Source organism: Rattus norvegicus, chromosome 2, assembly GCF_036323735.1.
Source record: "Rattus norvegicus strain BN/NHsdMcwi chromosome 2, GRCr8, whole genome shotgun sequence".
NCBI lineage: Eukaryota > Metazoa > Chordata > Mammalia > Rodentia > Muridae > Rattus > Rattus norvegicus.
In genome coordinates, this window is record NC_086020.1 from 46,352,445 (window position 1) to 46,379,637 (window position 27,193).

Genomic DNA, 27,193 nt, shown 5'->3' on the forward strand with positions numbered 1-27,193 from the left:
TGTACACCAAGTGATGCTATATAACCTTGTTCCTTAGTTTCAAATGATTGGTTGCATAAAGACGCCTACAGCCTATAGCTGGGCAGAAGAGAGGTAGTCACAGTTTCCGTTCCTGGGCTTGGAGTCTGAGGAAGAACCATGAGGGAGAAGAGAGAGAAGTGTGAAGAGAGAGGAAGAAGACACCATAGGGTAAGGGATCGTGAGAACTGGGCCATGAGGAAGAGAGGCCCAGGAGAGGCCCAGGTAACATGGAAAGTCATATCTCAGGGTTATTGACAGGGAAGCTGACAAAATAACTTAGAAGGTTGATATCTGCCCACCTCTGGCGATATTAAGGCTTATTATAAATATAAAGGTTGTGTATCTTTTATCTGGTAACTAAATGATCTAAGGTGGGGTAGAAACTCCTGATTGGGGGCTGGAGAGATGGCTCAGAGGTTAAGAGCACCGACTGCTCTTCCAGAGGTCCTGAGTTCAAATCCCAGCAACCACATAGTGGCTCACAACCATCTGTAATGGGATCTGATGCCCTCTTCTGGTGTGTCGGAAGACAGTGACAGTGTATTCACATAAAACAAATAAACCTTTAAAAAAAAAAGATAAAATGAAGCCTTAAAAAAAAAAAGGAAAGAGGGAAACTCCTGATTGATGTTAAATATTTACCATGATACATCCTTGGTGGCAAAAAGACAGACATTCTACCTTAGCTAGACACTCACATACCTATGGCAGACACTGGTTCTGGTGCACACTTCAGAAGCAGATGACATCCTATTTAATCCTTGGCAGTCTCGGGGGCTTCTGAATACCACCCTTTTGTTGTCAACCACTACAGAAACTGAAGATCAGTGAGGCTGTGTAATTTGCAGAAAGGGTCAAGGCTGGTGGCTTCAGCTTGTACCCAAGCACTTCGCCCTGGAAGCTTTGAGCCATTGCTCTGTACTGCCTGTGCCCAGCAGATCGCCACAAGTGGGTGGGAGAGAGAACATATCTACTCTGGAAGGGAAGCCGTGCTCTTGAGAGTGTGTACTGAACCCTTCCTGACCTGGGCATTGGCAAGACACCAGGAAGGCAGTAAAAGAAAACTTTCTCCCCAGGTGGACCTTGAGACGTGGAAGTCAAATGTCTGGATTTACAAAATGGGCTGAAGGGAGAGAAAAAAAAAACAAAACAAAACCCCCAAACCCTGCCCTTTGTTTACCAAATACCAGCAAAACTTGTCCGACTTTAAGTACTTTAAATACCACTGAGATTTGGAGCCTAAGTACTGTAAAAGAAAAGATTCATAAGTAAATATAATTTTCAGTGGTATCCAACTGAGTTTAAAGATTTCCTAAGGGTCCAGCAAGGTTGTCTAAGGTTGGCGGCAATTCACTGGCTTTGTTTGCCAAAAGAAGGTACAATCAATGCCCCCCACTTTAATCCCCACCCTTGATCTGGGTAAGAGGAGGGTGAAACGTTGTCTTAAGCTGGAGTCCCAAGCTGGAGGGGGAAATCCCCCAAATCTTTGGCTCCTTCTTACTAATCAAATATCCCCTTGTTCCCTGTATTAAGCGTACCTGCATGTATTTCGTTGCATCAATGTTCACGAGGGAGACTGATTTGTAATTCTCTTGCTTTGTTGAGTGTTTGTGTGGTTTGGGTATCAGGGTGAATGGTCTCAAAATGAATTTGGCAATATTCCTTGTGTTTCTATTTTTGTGGAATAACTGGAGGAGTACTGTTATTAGCTCTTCTTTGAAAGTCTGGTAGAAGGGGCTGGAGAGATGGCTCAGTGGTTAAGAGCACTGACTGCTCTTCCAGAGTTCAAATCCCAGCAACCACATGGTGGCTCACAACCATCTGTCATAGGATATGATGCCCTCTTCTGGTGTGTCTGAAGACAGATACAGCATATTCATATATATTAAATAAATAAATAAATCTTTAAAAAAGAAAAAGAAAAAAAGAGAGTCTGGTAGAATTTTGTGCTAAAATCGTCTGGCCTTGGTCTATTTTTTGGTTGGAAGACTTATGATTGCTTCTATTTCCCTAGGGGTTATAGGTCTATTTAAATTATTTATCATTTAATATTAATATCATTTAATTATTGTTCTGTGCTTCATTAAGCGTAGGGAAACTTAACTCTTTATTAACTCTTTATTGTGCCTTAATAAGTGCTAATATCTGTTGATTAACACATTATGTTTAGCAGTGGGGAAATTACATAAAAGAATTTATTGCTAGTGCTCCTTTCTCTGGCCAGTCAGCCAGAAGCTCTCTCTAGGCCAGTGAGCCTTGTTAATTCTTTTGGAAAAAGAGAGAAAAAGGAAAAATGTCACTCATGTGGACACACACACACCGGTTAAAGTGGAAAATGGCAGTACCCATACATTTGGATGGAGGGAGGGAGGGAGGGAGGGAGGGAGGGATGGATGGGTGGGTGGGTGGATGGATGGATGGATGGGTGGGTGGGTGGATGGATGGATGGATGGATGGATGGGTGGTTGGATGGGTGGGTGGTTGGATGGGTGGTTGGGTGGGTGGATGGATGGGTGGTTGGGTGGATGGGTGGTTGGGTGGGTGGATGGATGGGTGGGTGGATGGATGAGTGGTTGGATGGGTGGGTGGTTGGATGGGTGGTTGGGTGGATGGGTGGTTGGGTGGGTGGATGGTTGGGTGGGTGGATGGATGGGTGGGTGGATGGATGGGTGGGTGGATGGATGGGTGGGTGGATGGATGGGTGGTTGGGTGGATGGGTGGATGGGTGGTTGGGTGGGTGGATGGATGGGTGGGTGGATGGATGGATGGATGGTTGGGTGGGTGGATGGATGGGTGGGTGGATGGATGGGTGGTTGGGTGGATGGGTGGTTGGGTGGATGGGTGGATGGGTGGGTGGATGGATGGGTGGGTGGATGGATGGGTGGTTGGGTGGGTGGATGGATGGGTGGGTGGATGGATGGGTGGTTGGGTGGATGGGTGGTTGGGTGGGTGGATGGATGGGTGGGTGGATGGATGGGTGGTTGGGTGGATGGGTGGTTGGGTGGGTGGATGGATGGGTGGGTGGATGGATGAGGCTGACCTTCCCCCCCCCCAGCCATCACTTTATTTCTTCTCTCTGGCCTTTTTATACCTTCTTAGACAAAAGTTCTTCAGAAAATTACTTCATAGATAAAATGTTACACAAAACGGGGAGTTTCAGAAAGATATCAATAACAAGTTCAAAGCAATATTGCATACTGTAAGCTCATTATATGGAAGTTCAAAGCAACAGTTCTTACACAGCCTTGCCCTATATTAGTGCACACCTGTGGCTTTTATCCTTGCTCCTGAATGTATTTCCTTGAACACAGATTTGTTCCAAGCCTATTTCTCTTTTAAATGTAATTACACTCACTCACTGTATTTCCCATTATGCAGCCTGTTCTTGATTCTAACTTTATCACACCTTTCTAGCAAAATAACTAAAACCACTTCTTGAAACCTTCTCCCTAAGAGTATTTGAATCAAATCAGGAATTCTATAAAATCATTAATTCATCTAAACAGTGCTAATTCAGGAAAGTTCATCTTTATGTTGATCTGCAAAAAAATCTGCTCAATAGGGTGGGCTGATGCCCAGGAATCCTTAGGCTATGTAAGACAGGAAAGGTGTATGAGCTTCAAGAAGCCATCCTGAGATGAAGTCTCTTGGGACCTTGCCTCTCAGAGCTCACCCACCTTAGGCCATGCAAAAAGATGGGCCACCTCCTGGAAGGTCACCTGCTGTCCTTAGCCTTTCCTAGATGGCTCCTGACATCCATCAGGACATTTGTTCACTTCTTCCAGGTTTTCCAGTTTTGTAGAGTACAGGGTTTGAAGCATGAGCTAATGATTCTTCAGATTTTCTTTTTCATTTCTCGTTTTGTTACTTTGGATATTCTCTCTCTGACTTTTAGTTAGGACTATGGGGTTTGTCTATCTGGTTGATTGTTTTCAAAGAAGCAACTCTTTGTTTCACTGATTCTTTGTATCATTCTCTTTGTTTCTTTTTGTTGTTGTTTTGTTCTTTTTATTTCAGCCCTGAATTTATTTCCTCCTGTCTACTCCTCCTGTGTGTATTTGCTTCTTTTTGTTCTAGAGCTTTCAAGTGTGTTGTTAAGTTGCTAGTAGGAGATCTGATTTCCTTATGTTTAGTACAATGAACTTTTCTTTTAGCACTGCTTTCATTGTGTCCCATAAGTTTGGGTATCTTGTGCGTTGTTTCTATTGAATTCTACGGAGTCTAATTTCTTTTTTTCTGTCTTGACAGGAGAGAGTCAGTAGAGAGATGTTCAGTTTCTACGAGTTTGTAGGTTTTCTGTAGTTTCTATTGCTGTTGAAATCCAGCTTTAATCCATGGTGGTTTGATAAGAAACAGAGGCCCCGGGGGGGGGGGGGGGCTGGAGAGATGGCTCAGTGGTTAAGAGCACTGACTGCTCTTCCAGAGGTCCTGAGTTCAATTCCCAACAACCACATGGTGGCTCACAATCATCTGTAATGAGACCCGATGCCCACTTCTGGTGTGTCTGAAGACAGCTAGACTGTACTTATGTATAATAAATAAATCTTTTTTTAAAAAAAGAAAGTAAGAAACAGAAGCTGTTGGTATTCTGCCTAAGTTCCACCCCCACAGCTACCTGGGAGCAGACAGGTACGCTCTGCCCCACAGTTGCTTGGCAACAGCCGGCTGCTTGCCCCTCCTCTTCCTCTTGCTTGCTCTTTGTTCTTCCCTGCTCTTCCCTCCCTGTCCCTTCTCTCTACCCCCCCACCCCCCACCCCACCCCCACCTCCCTCCATGTGCCCATGGCCGACCTTTCCTCTCCTCTACTCTTTTCTCATTAAACCTCTCCACGTGGAACCATGTTGGCTTGGTGTGCTCTTTTGGGCATGAACCGAGATTTAAACCCTAACAGAGGCCCCCAGTTCCAGAGACATTAACAAACTGATCTTAAAGACCTTTCACAGGGCAAATTAGAAGCCCAGGAATTGGACCAGGTAGAAAATACTACAAATATTGAGGAGCGTGTGACACCAGTTTCTCAGTGAGGGTTGAGGGTAGAAATTTTCAGAAGGTAGAGAGAGCAACAAAACATAGGATATGTAGGCATGTTATCTTACATGTCCCAAAGCTACCTTACATGTCCCATCCACAACTAGATGCAGAGACTCAGGCACAGAATCTGCTGCCCAGCGTTGATGGTGCTATTTACCCTCGTTCACTGACACACAGGTTCTCTTCCCAAGACCCAGCCTCACTCTTGAGCCCCCAACTTCAAATTCCTGTTCATCTTCCCCATGTGAGTTCTTGACAAACAGACCTCACCAGCCTGACAGACACACACAAAATCCTTATCTTCATATAGGCTTCCCTGCTGATCCTTTCTTATCTCAGCTAATGCCAATGAATTCTATTTCTCGGGCCAGAAAACTGGGGTGATCCTTTGTTCACAGACTACGGCTTTACATAAAACATGTTAGCACGGTCAAGGTCAAAATATATCTGGACTCTCTCCAGTTCTCACTGCTTCTCCAAGCCTTATCCTGGTCCAAGACTCCATCTCTCCATCTGCTTTCACTTGGATTATCTATCTACCCACCCACCCATCTACCCACTACCCACCTACCCATCTACCCACTACCCACCATCTACCCACTACCCACCTACCCATCTACCTATCTACTTATCTACCAACCTACCCATCTACCCACCCACCTATCTACCCACCTACCCATCTACCCATCTACCCACTACCCACCTACCCATCTACCCATCTACCTATCTACTTATCTACCAACCTATCTACCCACCTACCCACCTACCCACCTACCTACCCACCTACCCACCTACCTACTCACCTACCCATCTACCTATCTACTTATCTACCTATCTACTTATCTACCAACCTACCCATCTACCCACCTACCCACCTAACCATCTACTCATCTACCCCTCTACCTACCCACCTACCCGCCTATGTACCTACCTACCTACCTATCTTGGCTTTTTGAAACAGTGTTTCCCTGTGTAGCCCTGGCTATCCTGGAGCTCACAGAGATCCACTGCCTGGCCTTAAAGGCCTGACCCACCTGGGTTACTTCAGCAGCCTCTTCAGTGGGCTCCATTTCTCTCTGTGCCCTCTCCACCAGCTGCTATATATTCTCTGTCTGGTTTAAATTTTATAAACAATGCTATTCATAGATATGACATGAGTCAGAAATGGAACTTATTGTATGTATATGATGCATGTGACAGGGCCGGGGGGCCACATGCTGTGGCATGTGCATGGTGAAGGACAATTTTGTGTAGTTGGTTCTCTCCATCTTCATGGGTTCCAGGCACTGAACTCAGGCTTTAAGGCAAGCAAGCATCTTTATCTGCTGAGCCATCTCACCGACCTCTATATACGTAATTTGAAAGTTCCTAGAGATCACATTTATTGAAAAAAAAAGTCAAAATTAACTGTGATAATGTCTTTTATTTTAAAAGCCCTTGTGAGAACCTCTCTGTTTGCACCTCCCATTTCTCCCTCCTGTTACTCTCTTCCAGACTACTGCTTGCCTCCTGGCCTTTGCTTACACTGGTCTCTACTGCAAATGCTCTTTCCCCGTACTATACACCTGCTCCATTCCCCAACTCTCTCGGTCAGGTCTGTGCTCCAGTGGCATTTGTTCAGTGAGGATTTTTAGGACAACGTAAGACCCCTGTATTCCAATGCTCTACTGTTCCTCTTTCCCCCCTTTATTCTTCTAAGCTTATTGCACCAGCTAAAATATTAAATGTTTAAATATTATTTGACCATTTTGTCTACTCCTCCAAAATGAAAACTTTTGTTTTGGTTTGGCTTGAGTCTTTTTCTTTTGTTTTCCAAGACAGGGTTTCTCTGTGTAGCCCTGGTTGTCCTAGAAGTAACGCTATAGACCAGGCTGACCTCAAACTCACAGAGATCCGCCTGCCTCTGCCTCCCGAGTGTTGGGCGGAATGAAAACTTGTGAGAGTAGGAAATTTGGTCTATTTATCCGATGCTACATTCCTTGGAGGAGATGGTTCAATTGGTACAGGTCCTTGCCTCAAGCCCGGTGGCCTGGATTCAACCTTTGGGACCCCCATGGTGGAAAGGGAGAAGCGACTATTTCAAGTTGTTCTCTGGCCTCCAAACACACATCATGGCCAGCACCACCACCAAATAAACAAAGGTAGAAAAATGTATCTTTAATGAAGAAAAAACAAGAACAGACACTTGTAGATGTATGTGATGAATGAGCGAGGGCATTAGTAAAAGCAGACACTGCTGTTAACAAGCACAAGCCACCATTTGGGTGGGGAAACAGCAGTAAGGCCGCCATGCTGGCCACCGAGACGCAGGTGGCTATGAGTCTTTGCTCTGTGTCTACAAGGAAGCACCAGAAACCCCAAGTACTGGAGAAGGGGGCCGCTTCTGTGCAGCAGCAGGTGGAAGTCCTAGGATAAATTCCAGCCTTCTGTTTAGAAGGGGCCTCTCAGATGGTGTTCTTACATCCAGGTGTAATCAGTTAGAAGTGAGTTTTCAGCCAGCACTAAAACAAACAGGAAACCCTTCCCTGCGCTGACAGACTCTGCATGGCTAGGGTGGCACTTGAGACTGGAAAAGCTCCCTTCAGGGTTTGCTTTGTTAAGTACGTCCATGAAGTATGGCTGAGCTATGTCTCATCTTGAGGTTTTTAACGTAACAGTGACTGAGAACAAAAGACCCCTCCCCTTTGTTACTTAGGCTCACTCATTCTTACAAATAGTGTGTACTGTAATATTTGTGTTGTAGTTAAGAATGAGCTAAAAGGCTTGGCTGGAAACCTTGGATGCTCATTTTGACTGTAGTCATACTTCTGGAGATCTCTATTTTCACCGCTACCTACTCCCTTTCCCTGGTGCACAGGCCAGAGTCAGAATGCTCCTTGGTTTTTCCGGGCCTTTAACACTGAGACCCCTTTAATCTGTCTCCTAAATATAGCTGGAATCTCCTCTCTCTCTACTTCTTCACAAATCATGTCTTGCACGAATCACTGTGCCTAACTGCCCCTTTCTGTCCTTTTCTTATGTTATTTTTTTTTCCAGTTTTAGAGGCTGGGCCCAAGGCATCACATGTTTTAAGCAAGTTCTGACCACTGAGCTACAGCTGCAGCCTCAGAGTCGTGTTTTAAACAAGTGACATCTGCCCTCCTCAGTGGCTTCAGGTAACATGTGAGTCCCTCACGTAGATACAAAGCTTTTGGCAAGCTTGCTACTGAAGCCTGTCTCAGTTGGGGTTCACTGCTGAGAACAGACACCGTGACCAAGGCAACTCTTATAAGGACATTTAATTGGAGCTGACTTACAGGTTCAGAGGTTCAGTCCATTATCATCAAGGTGGGAGCATGGCAACATCCAGGCAGGCATGGTGCAGGAGGGGCTGAGAGTTCTACATCTTCATCTGACGCCTGCTAGCGGAAGACTGGCTTCCAGGCAGCTAGGATGAGGATCTTAAAGTCCACCCCCACAGTGACACACCTACTCCAACAGGGCCACATCCTCTAAAAGTGCCACTCCCTGGGCCCAAGCATATACAAACCATCACAAAGTAGTTCAGTGTGGATGGAGAAGCGAGGCTAAACTTGAGTCTTAGCTTCAGGGCAAACCACAACATTAGTTGTACATTTTACTACCTATTTACATTTACTACCTCAGTCTTTACCTCTGTATACCTCTTCTAGAAGAATGGCTGTCACACCAGAAGCTGGACTGCGGAGCTGCAAAGACTGAAGGAGTATAATATACAATATAACACAGAGAATAAAGTACTCGGCACATAGCCTTTACGTAATTAGCTATAACCTTCTGGCTTCTTCTTTCCCCCTCTTCTCTGCAATGGCCATTCTTCATTAGACAGGCCCTATCTACATCTGTGGATGTCCCAGGACGGCTTCCTGCTCCTCCCACATCCTTTTTTACTTACAGTTCTCCTGCCTAGCCCTTCTCTTCTGCCTACCTTCCTCCCCTATCTTGGTTTTTACCGTCAGTTTTTCAGTACTCTTTCCAGAACAATGAGGCTGTGAAGTTGCAGGGCACCCAGGTAAGGCCACCGAATGGATGCCCCGTTGAATTTGAATGACAGATAAAGAACAGTCTGACGTCCCATGTAGTGTAGTGTTCTGGATAGTATTTGGATTTCAGATGAACATTTTCCCCTTATAGATATGTCTCATACAATCTTTGTGATATCCTTATGAGAAACGCATTTGTTGTTTATCTGACATTTGAATTTAAATTGATATCTTGGTCCCCTCCCCTATCTTTAAAACCATTGAATGACAAATGGTTCTTGGTTTATCCCACCAGAGCACCAGCTCCTTGCAGGTTAGACACAGCTGGTGACACAGCAAGCATTCTGCCAACAGTGAATAGGTCCTCAGGCTGAAACTCAGGCAGTGTCTGCTGGGATTGACTAAGTACAGGCAAAATCCTTAGAAAAACAGTATTCTCAGCACGGGGAGCCTTCCGAGCCTTACCGCATGCAGATGGACTGATAAATCTTCAATTCCCCTCAGCATAACAGTATTCTTGACTCCTCTGAATCAGGTTCAATATGACCCCATTATTTTGCATTCAAAAAGGACTTTCTCTTCATGAGGGACCCCCAACAACTGACGTGGGAGCTGTCTCTGACTCTGTTGTCTGCTTGTGGATCCTGTTCCCCTAACTACGCTGCCTTGTCTGACCTCAGTGGGAGAGGATGTGCCCAGTCCGGCAGTGACTTGATGTGCCAGGGTGGGTTAGTACAGAAGGGGACCTCCCGCTTCTCAGAGGAGAGGGGGGGGGAGGGGCTATGTGAGATGGGGAATGGGAGGAGGGGGAGCTGCAATCGGGATGTAAAGTGAAGAAATAAAATTAGTGGGAGGGGGAGAGGTTTCAAGATTTCACATCGATTTTACTTGACTCGCAAGGCAAGTAATAACCTTTTTCAGACGACAAAAAAGAGACCGAATAACGCCTTGCTGAAGAAGATCATTAATTAGGAACATTCTGGCCCCTACTGGTGATGTACCTTGTGCTCTTTCCAGCTGGGCCAGTAGGCAGAATCAGAGAGTTCCTGTATCCTCCCTCCTCACCCAGAAAATTCTTCTAGGAAGAGGTCCAATATGTGGCCCCTTTTCTGTGGTTTTGGGTGATCTCCCTATAACGTTACCCATCAACAGCCTGAGAGGAGACAGGAAGCCAGGCACTTGCAAGTTGAAAACTCCTCTCAGGTGATTCTCAGCAACCCCGTGTCACACAGGTGCTGCGATTTAAACTGGGACAAAGCCCCTTCAGAATTACGGAGAATGGAAACAGGCGAGACTCTGAAATCCAGCCCCTTCCCCTCACCTGCTTCTCTGGCAAGTTTCTAGGGGCAGGATTTGCACGTGGACTGCAAAAGTTTCCAGCTTTCTTTGGAATAAGTGAGGACGGCCACGTGTGCAGATTTCACAGCAGATCTCTCACCCGCTGGAATGCCTCTGTAAAGTTCGGGCTGACAGTACAGGTTTTCCTGCCTTTGGGAAAATGATTACAAGGGCAGTCAGCTAGCCGTCCTGTGTGCCCCCGGGTCCCTTCTCCTAAGGGGTTACAGTCCCTCCTGAGGATTCAGGGTAGAGACCAGCTTAGATCAAGACCGGAGTTTGAAGGAAACCAGTTGAGAATGGAAAGGGTATCACATTCTTTCTCTCTCCCACCACCAACCCTGCATTCCTTTGATTCCGCTCCATTCTCCCCAGAGCGCCAAGAATAACCTCGAAAGGCAGAGGGTTAGAAGCTAATGACCCAAAGCAGAACATGCTGTGAGCAATTCCACAGAAATGCCACCTGCGACATTAAGTCCTTCAATCGCTGCAGCCTCGCCGTGTTTGGCTTGGGATGAAAAGTGCGGGACGGAGTATCCAGAGGGCAATGGACTTGTGTGACGGTCATTTGAGGCAGTTCCTAACGTTGTTGGATCACAAATACCTGTCTGACTGGACGGGCTCCCACAGGTTTAACAGATGCTAGTAGCGTGCCAAAGCTCTGCTCCCCTAGGCCAGAGGAATGAAATAAAACAGTCGCAAATGAATTCCCAGTCCTTTTATGGGTCACTGAAAGAAACCTAGCCTCCTCTTGGTCCGGAGCTCAAAGGCGGACCCACCCCGGGTGAAGGCTGGCATAAAAGACGGTCACACCAGGCCAGACAATCTAACCAAGATTCAGGTTCCCGGGAGCAGCCTTTCCCCTTTTGCGGAGGGTGGGGGAGGGGGCACAGCTAAACCGCTCAGCCGGCCCACGGCTCACCTTGGTGGCCAGCGATCTCCAGGCTCCACCACAGAGCGCGCGCGCAGCTGGCGCCAGGACCCGGGCTGCGGTTGCCAGGGTGACGACGGACGCGCGGAGCCTGCTGCTGAAGGCGGGTGCCAGGCGGGAGTTGTTGCAACGCCTCCTCCCCCTGCGCCATCGCGGGGGGCCACGCGTTGCTCGCACGCGAGGGGAGTGGCTCTGTCTCGGGGAAAGCGCGGCTCGTGGGCCGCTCAGGGCTCAGCCAGTGAGAGGCCGGGGGAGTGGTGGAGGGAAGGCACAGGTCGGGTACTTAGAGCTGCGCCTGCAGCGGGACCCGATCTTCCTCCTAGCCCTCGCGCCGACGCTCCGGGCGTTGTAGACGCTAGGGCGGCTACTCGATTGTAACATGGTGACCCCTTGTCCTGCCAGCCCGGCCAGCCCCGCCTCGGGAGCCGGGAGGCAGGACAACCATCAGAACCTCCGCGCCCCAGTGAAGAAGAGCAGACGCCCGCGCCTCCGGAGGAAGGAGCCGCTGCGGCCGCTGAACGCGTGTTCGCTCCCGGGAGACTCGGGCGTCTGTGACCTTTTCGAGTCCCCCAGTTCCAGCTCGGACGGTGCCGACAGCCCCGCAGTGTCTGCGGTGCGGGACTGCAGCTCCCTACTCAGCTCTGCCCAGCCCTTGACAGCGCTAGATCTCCAGACCTTCCGAGAATATGGCCAGAGCTGCTACGACTTCCGAAAGGCGCAGGAGAACCTTTTCCACCCACGGGAGTCGCTGGCGCGCCAGCCACAAGTGAGCGCTGGCAAGAGCTAGCCTCTCGCAGGCTAGCTCGCTCTCCCCCTGGCTGCTGACTGCCCTTCGCAGTGCCCCAGTCGTTGCAGCCCATTATCTGCCCTTAGTAGGAGCAAAAAGGACCTTCGAGGATTGGGCCACTGACCTATTTAGGTGGAGAAAGTTTGGGGGTGGGGAGGTGGATATCCGGAGTTTGTTAGTTATGGGGCTGGGTAGAGGAGTTTTATTATAATGCAGTCCGACAGTTCTAGGTTAGATCCCGAACTCCTAAATTTGCTTGCACACTGTTTAAGGAAAAAAAAAAACTTTCCCCCCACCCTTTGACTTGCCGAGAGGTTTAGACGGGGTAATGCGCCTAATTCTCTGTGCACAGTACCAGGCGCGAGCCCAAACGTTCCCGGGCCTTTCCGAACGCCCGTTCTAAGCCAGGCGCGCACCCCCACGTGTTTCCTATTTTTCAGCCATTTAGCTTTTTCCTCTCTATCTCCATTCGAGGAAGCTCTCTGGATTGTCTTGGCCGGGTGTTTTCAGCACCCTCTTCCTCTCCCTCCCGGCAGGTGACTGCTGAATCCCGCTGTAAGCTGCTCAGTTGGCTCCTCCAAGTCCACCGCCAGTTCGGCCTCTCTTTCGAGTCGCTGTGCCTGACCGTGAATACTCTGGACCGTTTCCTCCTCACGACCCCTGTAGCTGCAGACTGCTTCCAGCTGCTCGGGGTCACCTGTCTGCTCATCGCTTGCAAGCAGGTACCTCCACCAGGCGAAAGGGTGGGATGTGTTCGCAGCCGACCCCCTCCTCCTCCACTCGTGCATGGTTTAGGGTGGGGTTGCTTGACTCCTCTGGTCAGATGCTCGAAGGCCTTTACATGTCATAGCCCTAATTTCCTACTTTCTTTTCCAATCACAGTAACAATCCTTTCGGACCGCAAAGATATAGTTGGCAGCCCACCCAAAGCTTTGTGGGCACTTGTCTCTGAAAAAGATGCTTTTAAGACTTTTACACACTCTCCTCTGTCTGTCTGTCTGTCTCCCCCTCCCTCCCTCCCTCCTCCCTCCCTTCCCCTCTCCCCTTCCTCCCTTCCCCTCTCCCCCTCCCCTCCTCTTCTTCTCTCTCTCTCTCTCTCTCTCTCTCTCTCTCTCTCTCTCTCTCACACACACACACACACACACACACACACACACACACACACACACACACACACACACACACAGTCTTTAAAGTTGGGCTGTAGATAGAGAAGGTGTACTAGCAGCCCTGTGTGGTCTAGGGGTGGAATCGCGGAAAGGAGAAGCCTGTGTGGAAGTATAGGGTTCAAGTTTCCGTTTTCTCTCGGATTTAAGGCTAGGCGGGTTTGGGACCCGGGAGCCCACCCGTCCAGAACTTGAGCACACTCTTGCGTTGCAGGTAGAAGTGCACCCACCTCGCATGAAACAGCTCCTGGCCCTGTGCGGCGGGGCTTTCTCCCGGCAGCAGCTGTGTAACCTCGAGTGCATCGTGCTACACAAGCTGCACTTCAGCTTGGGCGCGCCCACCATCAACTTCTTCCTGGAGCACTTCACACATTCGCGCGTGGAGGCCGGTCAGGTTGAGGTCACGGAAGCTTTAGCAGCTCAAACCTTGGCCCGGGGAGTGGCGGAGCTGAGCCTGACCGATTATGCGTTCACCACCTACACACCCTCCCTGCTAGCTATCTGCTGCCTGGCGCTGGCTGATCGAATGCTGAGGCACCAGCGCCTGATGGACCTTCGCCTGGGAGAGCACCCAGAGGCGACACTGCTAGACTGCCTGGGCAAACTGCAGAAGCTAGTGTCCATCAACAGTAGCTCCCTGACTCACATGTTGCCTGCCCACATCTGGGAGAAGTGCAGCCTGCCCCAGAGTTGGAAATAAAAGCACACCCTTGAGCTCCTTTTAAAATTTTCCTGGCCCCTGCTCCGTGCCTTCAGGAGAATATGCAGTACTGATCCAAAGCGAAGTTCAGGTCTCCTACCTGTAAATAGTGTACAATAACGGAATCTTAGTTTATTTATTTTGCAGTACACATGGGCAGGGTGACAGTTCTGGCTTGTCTAAATGCTGCTGTTGGTGTGCCCGCCTTTCCCAGGCGAAGTCAGTCACGAGGTTGTCCGTTTCTGCGGCTCTTCCTTGCTCCCACAATTTTACTCTGTAGTTCGCTGTGAAAACAGTCTGGCAAGATGCCACTGTTCCAGTAAGCAGACAAATCGAGGATGCTTGTCTGTATCTTAACCCCCTCCAGTCAGGAGGCTGAGTCCCCTCCTCCATACCAGTGGCCCAAAGAGAATGAGACAGAGTTAGAAGTCATAGTAGTCTGTGTTTGGAAGGGCAGTGGCTGCTCTCATTGATGTGTAGCTGGGAAGTTTTGGGGACCAGGCAGCCGTACTAGCAGTGGGCAAAGCAAGAGACAATCCCTGGTGCAACACGCAAAATGCTGGAAGGTTTTTGAGTATTGTTATAGCTGTTGCAACGTGAGCCATTTCCTCTGCAGTTAAACACGGTTTAGTTTATGCTGCAGCGCGAGCCCAGGGTAACTATGGTATAAAGTAATAAATATTACATGCTTGCAACATCTCGTGCGTCAGACAATCATTTTACCCTTCACCAATGCTAGGGGGCAGTCTTGTCGCACTTTCCAGAGGATGACACTGGGACACAGGACTTGGAGGCAATGAGATCCATGAGTCTTGGCCACACTGATGCTAAGTTCCCCCCATTTGTTTTTGAAAATTCTAACGCCCTCTTTCTCCATTCAATTACCCTGAACTCCAAAAGCCAGCACTCTGTTCAGTTTTCTTTGCCTTTAAACCTTGCTACCGGACTCACTTTACAGATGGGAAACTTGTTGAGAAGCCAGAAGCATCCTGGGGTGCTGTGGCTCTGCGGATGTCACATTACCTTTAGACTCATTGTCATTAGTCAGCTGTAGGTCCTGCCCCTCCGCTCCACTACCTGCAGCAAACTCCACTGAACCTTACAGTGGACCTGGGTGTGTGTGGGGTTGAGTTTAAATGAGATTTGTTTCTGGGGTGAGGGTGAGGAGGATAGTAAGCTATTTTGCTAGGAGTTCTTAGGCCTACTTCTCATCTCTGAAAATGGGATAATGACACTCCTCCTTAGGGTTGCAGTGTGGCTATACCAAAGTCACGTACCCCCATCCCAAGCACAGGCCCTAGCAGAACCCCCAAGAAGCAATAGCCTAGCCTGCCCGTGACGGTGACGGGAGGAGAGAAGTTATGAAGGAAAAACAAAAACAACCTAATTAGCATGGACGTGTGATTCAGTGTAGTTTATATTTTTCTCAAAGCGTTTTGTATTTGTATGATTGAAATTTTCTGTTTTAGGTAAGAAATCCCAGTTTGTGCCTCTGTGCTTAGAATGTCAGTCAGAATGTGTGGGGAGTAGGTCCCTCCAGAGAGTGGACCTCACTGTGAGTCCCCTGGGTCCCTCTTCTCTGGATATGTATGCTGAGCTGGCTAGAGCTCTCTCCTTTGGGACTGGGACTTTTCTGTGATGGGGGAGAGGGTGAGGACCTTGTCATCTGTCTAACTGTCTGGGGCCCTCCCTAACAAGGGGGCCCTTGAGGTCTGACCCTTTTGGAGAGAGGCAGTTTTGTAGTTTATCTTCACTGGTGTCTAACAGTCCAGCCTCTCCTGACACTTCCATGCCTGTCTCCCACATTTTCCAGAACTAGGGAACGGAGCCAGGGCAGGCTATGGGAAGCTGCAGGTTTAGCTGAAAAGGCCACTTTTTAAAAAAAAAATAAAAAAAGGAGGAGGAAACGGAGGCAGAAGAAGAAGAAGGAAGAGGAGGAGGAAGAAGAAGAGGAAGGAGGGGGAGGAGGAGGAGGAGAAGGAGAGGAGGCAGAGGAGGAGGAGGACCAATTTGTCTAAGCACCAACCACTGTACATATATAAGCCAACTCACCTTCATAACCCTGCTGAGGTAGGTGATGTTCTGATAGGGTCTAATCTCCATCCTTGTGCATTCTCACACGGAAGCCAGAGCAACCCTCCCCCCCACCCCGCCACACACACACCACAACCTCACAGGCTCACATGTGCACCTCAACTCAGTTCTTGTAAATGTATGTCTCTAAGTCTATTCAGGCATCATCCACCGCTGCTGGGAATATATTGATTCTTAATCCAGCTAACGGGTGCACATGGACAGGTCTTTCCCGTATATTACTAGATATAAGGCAAGAGCAAGGTGCCCAGCAGAAAGGCACACCAATTCCTATTTCAGATGCTTGTTTATATTGAACTGGTCTGGGTGGTCCCCAAAAAGGTCCCCTCACCCAAAGATGATCTATTCTGAGAAATGCCTTTTTCTAGTAAACTCAAATTCTGGAAGATGCTTCTTCCAGGGAGAGGACTGACTTGAAGAGATCTGTGCAACTGCACATGGGGTGGTGAAGTTGGGGTGTACAGGAGAAGAGGCCAGCTATAAAGAAGACAGCCAAATGCTGAGATAGCGAAGCCACCAGAATTTAGGGGATTTGGAAATGTCCGCAGTAGTATTTTTCAGATACTTATATTGTTTTTCTTTTTCCTCTCTGAGACATTCTTTTTAGTGCAGATTGGCCTAGGAGCCAGTATGTAGCGCAAGCTAGTTTAGAACTGACAGCTATTCTCCTGCTTCAGAACTGTCACTTTTCTTGATCCTTAAAAAAGATGTGCTTAGGCACTCCCGTTGCCGGGAAAGGTACAAGGCTAGAATACAGAGCAGAACTTTGGCAGTAGGCAAAATCCGAAATACTGTTCAGATTTGAGGGCAGTTTCTGTAACCCGGAGGCTGATCTGAGAGAGCCCTTTATTTCCCCACCTGTTGGGCAAAATCCTGAGTCTGGCTTTGGCGATTGTCACTCCACACTTACTGTATGCCTTGACTTTAGGGTGGGAAGAAAATCAAAGAATCGTTAACCTTTCCCAACCCTTCGGTCTATAAACTGGAGGGCTAAGGACGCGTGGCGTCTTCTCTCTCTCTCTCTCTCTCTCTCTCTCTCTCTCTCTCTCTCTCTCTCTCTCTCTCTCTCTCTCTCTCCTCTCTCTCTCTCTCTCCTCTCTCTCTCTCTCTCTCTCTCTCTCTCTCTCTCTCTCTCTCTCTCTCTCTCTCTCTCTCTCTCTCTCTCTCTCTCTCTCTCTCTCCTCTCTCTCTCTCTCTCTCTCTCTCTCTCTCTCTCTCTCTCTCTCTCTCTCTCTCTCTCTCTCTCTCTCTCTCTCTCTCTCTCTCTCTCTCTTTCTTTATTCCCGCCCCCCTTCGCCTGGCGCGGCTAAGATGCCGCGGCGCCAAAGGGCGCTCGCGGGCCCGGGCCCCGCGCTCACAGCTCCCGGGGGAAGCCGGGTTGCCAGGTTGGTTAACGCCTCCGCCCGCGCGCAGATTGTCCGGGTCTGAAGGCGCCACCTCTGGCGCTCAGGCGCGAGCCGCCCCTCCCTCACAGCCCTTGTCCTCCGGGCCCTCCCTCTGCTCCTTCCACGCGCTGTCGCCCGTCTCAGGCCCCAACAGGTGCAGCGGCACTGGCTGCGGGTCTTCATCCCAGGATGCACGCGTGCGAGGGCAGCGCCGCCGGACGCCGGGCCTTCGACAGCATCTGTCCGAATAGGATGCTGGACCTGTCTCGGCGGTCCCTCGGCAAGCCCGGGAAGCCGGAGAGGAAGGTGGGGATGCCCGCTGCGGTCCTGGCTCTGGGAGAGTCTACCAGCCCAGCTTCCCGAACGCTGACCTGCATTCCCCGTTTCTGTGCCCGGCTAGTTCGTTCCTCCGTGGAAGTCCTTCCCAGGATGCGGCGGTGGCAGCCCAGTGTCGGTGTACGAGGACCCCCTGGACGCAGAACCCGCTCCGCTGCCAGGTGAGCCCCGAAGCACCTGCACAACCCGATTATCCAGGTAGGGTGGGTGCCGCGCACACGGTCCGCAGCCCCCTCTCCCCCTGGTTCCGAGGTCCTCATTGAAGGTCCTGGCAGCGACCTGACAGAGGCTTAGGGTTCGCTGGGTGCCTGTCTCCGATCTCCCCGCGCAGCTCTCACCACCATAGACCTGCAGGACCTTGCAGACTGCACCTCGCTACTCGGAACCGAAGCGCCTCCTAGTGGTGATTCTCCCGCATCTCAGGTACTCTTTCCTTGCCTGGATCCTAGCTAATTACCAACCCGACCGGAAAACTGATGGGTTTATTTCCTCAAAGGTCTCAAGATGGACTGAGAGCACAGGTGCATTGAGCAGAGTGTAGGAAGTCAAGCCTCCCAGATCTCAAATTCCTCTTCCCTCCTAGTATGTTATCAAGTTCTAGTTTCCAGAGCCGGTCTGGCTAACTTTTACCGCAGGGCCCTTTGTCATTCGTCTGAACAAAGCAACTCGGAGCTGGTGGCTGAGGGACTGTGTGAGTGGACATACCTGTCTCGTCTCGTCACCCACTTCCAGCCCCCCGGGAACCATTTGTATTTCGTGGGTACTAAAGAAGTATGGAAGTCACTGGGGAAAAGGACAAAGGACTCTGTAAACAAACTAGTGTGAAAATGACCCTCTTCAGAAATGGACATTGGGCACTTGGCTGCTCTAAAAATCTTACTCTGCTCCTCCCAAAATTCTAGTCTTTTGCCATCTTGGAGAAGAGAGACTCCCCCCTCCCTTTCCCTCTAAATATGTCATCTTAACTCATCCAATGTCCACATCTTGCCGTCGCTGACACATCTCAGCCAGAGTCATCTCTCAGCTCTGGTATCTTAGAAGCCAGGGTCTTATCCAGGTGAAGGCTAAGTCGACAGGAAGAGGTACTTCCAGTTCCCTAACAACAAGTGCTGGGCCCATAAAGTCCATTGGAACAGACCCAGTACAGAACTCTGAAGAATTCTCGAGCACCACGAGGTAGTTGAGTAACGTTTCTAAGGACTCCTCTACTAGGCTTTTACAACCTTGGGGAGAGCTCAGGGTGACTCAGAACAGGTGGTGCCCTGGAGTAGAATCTTAAGGCAAGTGGTGGGAGTGGCGACTGCCCTGCAGAGGGTGCTGGGTTCTTCCTAGATCTGATGAGGTTCCAGTAAGGAAAGACAGACCTGGGCTCTCCTCAACTGACCCAGAGTCCTCAGTGTCCAGCAGGCGCTTAGGTCATTCTTTCAGGAGGGAATCTGGTACTTTGAAAATAGGGCCTGTTAGGGTTAGAATCGGGGTAAGTGATTCTATGTCCAAACATATGACTAGTAAAGGGGGGCTTTAAGGAGAACAAAATGATTAATACAAAGATGAGAATCAATAGTGGAATCAGCGAACATTTCTGGTGGGTGTCTGGGATAGATCCCTTCACACCATGGTCCTAGAGATTCCCCTTCCCCTTCTGACATTGGCCTCCAGGAGTGCCTAAAAAGACAGACAGTGAGGGAACCAGGAGAGAGGAACGGCTCAGACACTGGCTGGCCACTGGGGAGTTGAGCAATTTATCTTCTTCCCCCAGCTTCTGATTCTCTCCTAATAGAAGAGGAAACATTCTGTGGGCTCTGCCTACTTTACACACAGTTGGGGATATTAATTGAGAGGTTATGTAAGAAAGAAAACGCCAACTCCCAGTGTCCATCTCTTAAGAGAATTTGGAAAATGCCTGGACTCCCACCATTTATTTATTTATTTATTTATTTATTTATTTATTTATTACCATTTTCTTCTCTCAGGGACCTGGGAACCCTGGCCAGGCAATATGGAGGTGCATCCCACCATAGGAGAAAAGCCACCCCCGACTTTTAAAGATTGTGAAAACAAAACACACACACAAACTAGACACCGCCACCTTTCTCCTTCCTTTATGGGTGAAGTGATTTTAGCACTTTAAGCCCCTCGCCTTTGGATGTCTTTGTGCCTGACCTGGTATTAGTGCCACCTCTCTGCCATTAGACAGGTGAGGGTGTGGGGGCAGTTTAAGTCGGGGTTGCAGTTCTGTGGGTGCATAGAGTGTCAAAAGGAGTCAGGGTGGCTGCCTGATGGCTCACTTATGCGGAAGCTCAGATCACTGTCCTAACGCCAGCTGGGCTGGTATTTGAGACTTGCAGGAGCAGAACTCACAGGTTGCAGCCTAACCCACTTGCCAACCCAAGGCCATGGGTGAATGAAACTTGAGTTTCCTGGCTGTGAACCAGAGTGTGTGCAGACTAGCGTTAAAACCTCTGAGGACGGGGTTGGGGATTTAGCTCAGTGGTAGAGCGCTTGCCTAGCAAGCGCAAGGCCCTGGGTTCAGTCCCCAGCTTGGGGGGGGGGGGGAGACTCTGCTTCCCTGGGCTGGAGAGATGGCTCAGCAGTTAACAACACTGACTGCTCTTCCAGAGGTCCTGAGTTCAATTCCCAGCAACCACATGGTGGCTAACAACCATCTGTAAAGAGATCCGATGCCCTCTTCTGGTGTGTCTGAAGACAGCTACAGTGTACTCATATATAATAAATGAATAAATCTTAAAACAAAACAAAACAAAACAAAAAAACCCTCTGAGGACGTCCATCTGTCTAGAATTGTTCTCTGAAGGCCGGATTCGGTGTTGAGTGACTCACACCCCTGGTTTGTTTTAGAATCCCTCCTTGCAAACTGAAGCCGATTTCAACCTGCAGAATTTCAGAGATGCGGTGGATGACCTCATTGCAGGCAAGTACCGTCCCCCTTGTTCCCCTTTGCAGTTCAATGACAGGGGTATAATATCAGGGAGTCAGAATAGGGATCTAGGATATCCTCTCCCTTCGATGGGGGAAATCACATCACCTGGTCTTTAGTGTTTCTATGACTTCCCAGTGTGGGTTCTGGGAATAAGGTCCCTATACTGTTGTGGGGTGGGACAGAAGTTAAGGAAGTTAAGTCTGCAGAGGAGCAAAATATGTATGTTTTCTATGCTCCAGCATGATTGCCTGATTTCCTTCAGGTTAGCTCAGCAGGTATGTAGAGCGCTTGGTGCATATGAACAAAGCACCAAGAAAGACAGGCGACCATGGACTTTGCCTTATGAAGAAAACTCATACAAACCCAACTGTCTGGGTGGCATTTGCCCCTGTGGCACTGTGCCAACTGTGCACGGTCTGGAGGCAGCCAATCCAGCTCTTGCTTTCTCCCAGATTCGTCCTCTTTGACATCGCCTCCCCTGACCGACGGTGACTTTCCCTTTTCCCCTTGTGATGTTCCGTCTTTTGGGTCCTGTCTCTCGCCATCGCTGGACCCACCTGCCTTGGGGTCTCCACTGCTACCCCCACCGCCTTGTGCTCCAGACCTGCCACCGCCACCAACGGAGCAGTACTGGAAGGAGGTGGCTGACCAGAACCAGAGGGCACTCGGGACTGCTCTCATAGAGAATAACCAAGTAGGGACACCGGTGGCTGGGAATTTTGGGATAGAGACAGGGTCTGGTGTAGAGTAGAAGTCTGGAGTTGTAATGGCTGGGATGTGCTTTCTGTGAACTCACTGGCTCTCATAGCTGGGATTGCTCCATGGCCCAACCTGGTTCTGCACTTGCTAAATTGAGCTGATCGAATCTCACCTCTTCTTTGTCCAGTCCCAGCTCCTCTCCTCTCCTCTCCTCTCCTCTCCTCTCCTCTCCTCTCCTCTCCTCTCCTCTCCTCTCCTCTCCTCTCCCCTCCCCTCCCCTCCCCTCCCCTCCCCTTTTTCCCCTCCCCTCCCCTCCTCTCCTCTTATCCTCTCTCTCCCCTCCCCTTCCCTCCCCTCCTTTCCTTTCCTTTCCTTTCCTTTCCTTTCCTTTCCTTTCCTTTCCTTTCCTTTCCTTTCCTTTCCTTTCCTTTTCAAGATAAGGTCTCAAGTAGCCTGGCCTCAAACTCCCTATTTAGCTGAAGGTGTCCTTGAACTCCTGAGACTTGCATCACCATTTCTGGCTTATGTGTTACTGGGGATCTAAACCCCATGCATAAGTACTCTATCAACTGAGCTGCATTTCCAATCCCTGTCTATTTCTTGCACTCAACTGTGTAGCACACACAGGCATGCCTAGAACTTCGATCCTCCTGCCTCAGTTTCCCCTAGTGCTGAGATTATAGACATGCACCACTGCTCTCGAATCCCACCAATTGGTAATACTACTAACAATATTTATGGACATTTTTTTATGTGTCTAACTCTGTGCTTATTAATTTACTTTCTCCTCTCAGTTGATACAACACAGAGCTGCACAATCTCACTAGACCCATTTTATAGGTAGATAAACAGAGAATAGGATGGTTGACTTTCAGAGGATTGTTGACCAAATAAGTACTCTTGACTACTACCCAACAACATACTAACTTTAATTGAGATACAGTTTATTGAAATGCTTCCGTTTTTTAAAAAACGTCAAATAATTGGCTACTGTCAGGCTAATAAAGGTCCGTGGGTCCTCAGTCCTGATATGATGTCAGAGTCTGATTAATTTCTGAAGAGCAGCCCCAGCACTGTGGTTTCTGTCTGATGCTAGATCTCCTGTTGCAGCTGCACGTGACGCTGACGCAGAAACAGGAGGAGATAGCCTCACTCAGGGAGAGGAACGTACAGCTCAAAGAACTCGCTTGCCGGACCCGGCACCTGGCCTCAGTGCTGGATGTAAGTGGACCACCGCGCGGGACACGGTTGGAACTGTGACGGTGACCCTGTGTTGGACCCCTGGGTGTCTCTTGTGTAGCGCGCACCTGACTCTTCCAGCGCGCCCCCAGGCAAGTCTCCCTGGTTCCAGCGCTCTTCCCCATCTTTCACAGAAGCTGATGATCACGCAGTCTCCGGCCGAGCCCTTCCAGCTCAAGGCAACGACGAAAAGGAGCCTGGAGGAGCTGTTCTCTGCCACGGGGCAAGCCGGGCAGGGTTGCGCGGAAGTGGACGCCATCCTCAGGGACATCTCCCAGCGCTGCGAGGAAGCCCTGCAGAACCGTGACCCCAAGCGGCCCCGGCTGCAACAGGAGCCCGACAGCAAGGATTGCAGCACCAGGAACCTCCATGGTGTCTTCCGAGGGCTGCGCACCGACTGCGGCGCCAGCTCGGTGAATCTGAGTCACAGTGAGCTGGAGGAAGGCGGTTCCTTCAGCACGCCCATCCGCAGCCATAGCACCATCCGCACTCTGGCCTTCCCCCAGGGCAAAGCCTTCACCATCCGGACAGTCACTGGCGGTTACAAATTCCGCTGGGTCCCCAGCTGATCAGGGATGTGTTTTCCCCTAAAACACTGCCCTGTGTGCAGAGGGAAGCGTCTGCCAGCAAGTGGGACTAGCTAGAAATATTTCCCACATCCGGTTTCCAGAATTCTCTGCAAATGCCACTCCGAAACTTTTTTTTTTTTCAGAAACAGACGTGTCTTGCAGTGCAGTCTTACCTGTGCAGTGGAGTTCTGCTCCGAAGCTGTGTACTGTTCACCTTATCACGGTGAAATTGTGTGTGTACACACGCACACCTGCGGCTAAGCACACATCACAGTCAAACTTAGAAGTATTTATTTTCTAGTGCTTTGATATTTGTTTGTTTGTTTGAGACAGGTACAGGAGGCACATAGCCCAGGCTGCCTCAGACGTATTATGATTGCTTCTTTTTCTTTCTGCTTCCGTTTCCGGAGTGCTGGGATTACAGGTACTCACCACCATAACTGGCTGTTTTAGCCTTCTTCTTTTTTTAAAGTCATAGAGTAGTCTAGATTTGTAAGAAGAGAGAAAGTGCAAGGAATGACGTGATTTTTCCACTAGAGGAGAATCATCCAATCACAGTCATTTAAGTGTTCTGGATTCAAAACCCTGGGATCTGGGTGTTTCAACACATCAACCAATTCCCCCATCTTCAGAGTACACCTACCAAAACTACCGGAATATGTTCGTTCAGTTGGGAAAACAACGACAACAACACCACCCCCTAAACAGCCTGGCAGTTGTGGAGCATGGCCACCCTAGCGATGCAGTGGCCATCCCAGCACTGGGGAGGCAGAGGCAGGCAGAGTTCCAGGCCAACCTGGTCTAACAAAGTGAGTTCCGGGACAGCCAAAGTTATGCAGAGAACCCTATCTTGAAAAGCAAAGAAACGAAACCAGGCAAGGCCACACAGTTAGGCAAACGCTGATGCAGGACATGTGCTAAACACATTTGTTTGAAATAATCATCCTATAATTTTACAAGAGTTACAAGTGCTTGCTGCTCTCAGAGAGGGCTTGGACTTCAGTACCCAGAATCCATTTCAATGGCTCAGAATGGGGAGCTCCAGTCCAAGGAGCAGGGAGGGGGGGTGGTATCTGGCATTCTCCTTTGGTTTTTGTGGGCATCTGTATACTCCTGGGCCACGCACGCATGCACCCCCCTCCGCGCGCGCGCACACACACACACACACACACACACACACACACACACTCGCACACACACACACACACACACTGAGTCATATAAGCAAAATTCTTTTTTAAAAAATTTATTTATGTTTCATGTATGTGGGTACACTGTTGCTGTCTTCGGACACACCAGAAGAGGGCATAGGATGCCCATATGGATGGTTGTGAGCCACCATGTGGTTGCTGGGAATTGAACTCAGGACCTCTGGAAGAGCAGTCAGTGCTCTTAACCCCTGAGCCATTTCTCCAGCCCCGCAAAATTCTTTTAAAAAGATTTATAGCAATGTTTCCATGCATTCAACTTTATCAGTGCAAACAGAACCACCTCCAAACCAAACTTAGTTACGAAGAAAGACTGGTCGAGTTAAGCAAATGATGCGTACTACACAAACTGGGCCACTCACCATACCTCATGTGGCTAGATCTTCTAAGCAAGGTGTACTGAACTTCCCTTCATTCTTCCTGTTGTTTGCGGGTCCCCCCCACTCTGTTCTGAAATCACCCAAATGGCATATGTCATATGTGATTTCTCTCCACCTCCACAGGCTCGTTCTATGGGCTCTCCCTCCTCCTGGGGCTCAGCTGGGCAAGCGTCCAGATGCATTGCACCATAGTGCACAGCTGGCTCTTCAGTCTGAGTGGAAATATACGGTAGCAGGTGGGTTGGTTAAGGCAGCAAGACCCGCTCCTCCGGTCTGTTACGTGTACTGTTATCTGTACTTAAATAGCCATTTAGGAACAAAAAAAAAATGATAAAACAGACCACATTTCCTCATATTTTGTCTAACAAATGGACTGAAAAAGTAGGTTGTTCAGATTTTCCTCCATAGGCTCAAATATACAGTTACCACAGGTCAAGATCAAACAAAACAAACTCCGAAATGAACAAACAAAACCTTTTACACCCATCACAATGAACACCGGCTCTCCCGCTCTCTGACTCTCAGAGTGAATTACCTTCAGTGGCCACAAACTACAAAAGAGTATCTGTAGGCTTCTTTTATATCTTGTGCTTATATTTAAATAATCAAACTTCTATCACCTTTCATTTTACAGTTCTATAACTGCCATGCAGTTCTATTTTCTGTTATTGTTTCCCACGTGGAAAGGTTTAATAAGAGAAGAAGAGTAGAGGAGGAGAGGAGTAGAGGCCGGCCATGAGCACGTGAAGGGAAGCGGGGAGGGGAATGGGGAGAGAGGGGACAAAGGGAAGAGCACAAGAGGGCAAGAGAAGAGCTACTTTCTGCTATTTAAAAAATATATATACATATATATTTTATTATTTTTAGAAATTCATATTTATACAATGTGTTTTGATTGGATTCACTTCTTATTTTTCCCTAACTCTGCTGAGGTCCACCCCCACTCCTCGCCCCATTTTAACTTCCTGTAACACTACACTTGGCTCTGTGTTTAGTCTCAGACTCTCTCTCTCTCTCTCTCTCTCTCTCTCTGTGTGTGTGTGTGTGTGTGTCTGTCTCTGTCTCTTTCTTCACTCACACACACACACACACACACATACACACACACACGGCATTTTAATTGATTCTCTGGGAATTTCATATCGTGCACCCTGACACATTGACTTCCCAGTCCTTCCATGTTCACCCCCTAAGCCTTGGGAGCCCCCTCCAAAGTAAAAATAAAAATCAGAAAAATAAATGAAGTCCAGTGTGTGTTATCTACATTCTTACCGGAGCATGGCTGAACTCTCAGTGGCCTGCCCTTTAAACAGATCTGAGTCCTCCCCTCTGCTCCCCACCTCCAGAAGCCATCAGTTGTGGAGAGCTGCTCTTTAGCACCTCAGCCACACCTTCCAACAGTTCTCTTGGGTGGCTTCCAGTCTGTGTGTGTGTGTGTGTGTGTGTGTGTGTCTGCGTGTGTGTGTGTGGTGTGTGTGTGTGTCTCTGTGTGTGTGTGTCTCTGTGTGTGTGTGTGCGTGTGTGTGTGTGTCTGTGTGTCTGTATGTGTGTGTGTGTGTGAGTGTGGCTGTTGTGAGAGGGTAGGGGTTGTCACAGAAGCCTTCCACAGACCTCCCTCTCCATCGTGTGTCTGCAGTTAGTAATATCACAGCAAGAGTAGCCTCCTTGCTCCTCACAGTCACAGGGAGCATGGATATGGAGCTTCCACTGGGGACAGCACAGACCACGGACCCATCGCTTGGCTGCCGTAGGGTCACAGACCCAGACAAGGTCCTTGGGGGCAGCCTGGAGCACAGACATCAACAGGCCTTCAGGCTGCGATTCTGCATGGCCTTCGGTGGTAACCCGGGCACTGACATCAACACAGACTCTGGCTGCAGGAAGATCATGGGACTCGGACATGGTTCTCAGTGGCAAAATGGATCTGGATATCACCATGGCCTCAGGTGGTGTACAGGCCACTCAAATTACCATGGCTTCAGACCATGGGCTTCCGAATGGCTTTTGGTGGCAACCCAGGCCATGGACTCCTTCTTCTTAGGATGCTTTGCATCTCTTCAAACTACTTCTCTCTCCTTCCCCCTCCCCTCTGCCCTCGAGCCTTCGTCACACTAAAGAGCACAGACACCGTGAAGATCATCCCCACGCTGTAGTCAAACACCTGAGCCTGGCAGCTTCAAGGGCTTATTTAGTTCACAGTTTGGGAGGTCTAAGAACTTGATACTAGCATCTGCCCGCTCTAGTGGGGAAGCTCTGCCTTAAAGGGCACAGGCTCAGGGCATCAGTGGGAGTGGGAGGGGACAGTTCTCGGGTAAGTAGCAATCTGAAGAGTGAGGAGAAAGCAGCCTTGTTCGTTTAGAACAACCTTTT

At 49.2% G+C, this 27,193-nt stretch overlaps 2 protein-coding genes across 2 annotated transcripts; both read left to right on the forward strand.

Annotated features, from left to right (window-relative positions):
- The first annotated feature begins 11,629 nt into the window (after nt 1-11,629).
- Nucleotides 11,630-14,669, forward strand: Ccno (cyclin O). The gene is made up of 3 exons (NM_001399780.1): nt 11,630-12,085; nt 12,643-12,828; nt 13,487-14,669. The coding sequence occupies exons 1-3, from the start codon at nt 11,699-11,701 to the stop codon at nt 13,970-13,972; spliced, it is 1,059 nt and encodes a 352-aa protein (NP_001386709.1). The 5' UTR covers nt 11,630-11,698; the 3' UTR covers nt 13,973-14,669.
- A 2,903-nt stretch (nt 14,670-17,572) lies between these two features.
- Nucleotides 17,573-25,303, forward strand: Mcidas (multiciliate differentiation and DNA synthesis associated cell cycle protein). The gene is made up of 7 exons (NM_001419705.1): nt 17,573-17,757; nt 17,852-17,948; nt 18,119-18,210; nt 20,647-20,719; nt 21,181-21,422; nt 22,538-22,648; nt 22,801-25,303. The coding sequence occupies exons 1-7, from the start codon at nt 17,641-17,643 to the stop codon at nt 23,233-23,235; spliced, it is 1,167 nt and encodes a 388-aa protein (NP_001406634.1). The 5' UTR covers nt 17,573-17,640; the 3' UTR covers nt 23,236-25,303.
- Nucleotides 25,304-27,193: the final 1,890 nt, after the last annotated feature.

Coding starts and splice junctions, on each gene's coding strand:
- Ccno (NM_001399780.1), top strand. CDS start 11,699: ATGGTGACCCCTTGTCCTGCCAGCCCGGCCAGCCCCGCCTCGGGAGCC. Junction 12,086..12,642: donor CGCTGGCGCGCCAGCCACAA/GTGAGCGCTGGC, acceptor CCCTCCCGGCAG/GTGACTGCTGAATCCCGCTG. Junction 12,829..13,486: donor TGCTCATCGCTTGCAAGCAG/GTACCTCCACCA, acceptor CTTGCGTTGCAG/GTAGAAGTGCACCCACCTCG.
- Mcidas (NM_001419705.1), top strand. CDS start 17,641: ATGCACGCGTGCGAGGGCAGCGCCGCCGGACGCCGGGCCTTCGACAGC. Junction 17,758..17,851: donor CCGGGAAGCCGGAGAGGAAG/GTGGGGATGCCC, acceptor GTGCCCGGCTAG/TTCGTTCCTCCGTGGAAGTC. Junction 18,211..20,646: donor GTGATTCTCCCGCATCTCAG/GTACTCTTTCCT, acceptor GGTTTGTTTTAG/AATCCCTCCTTGCAAACTGA.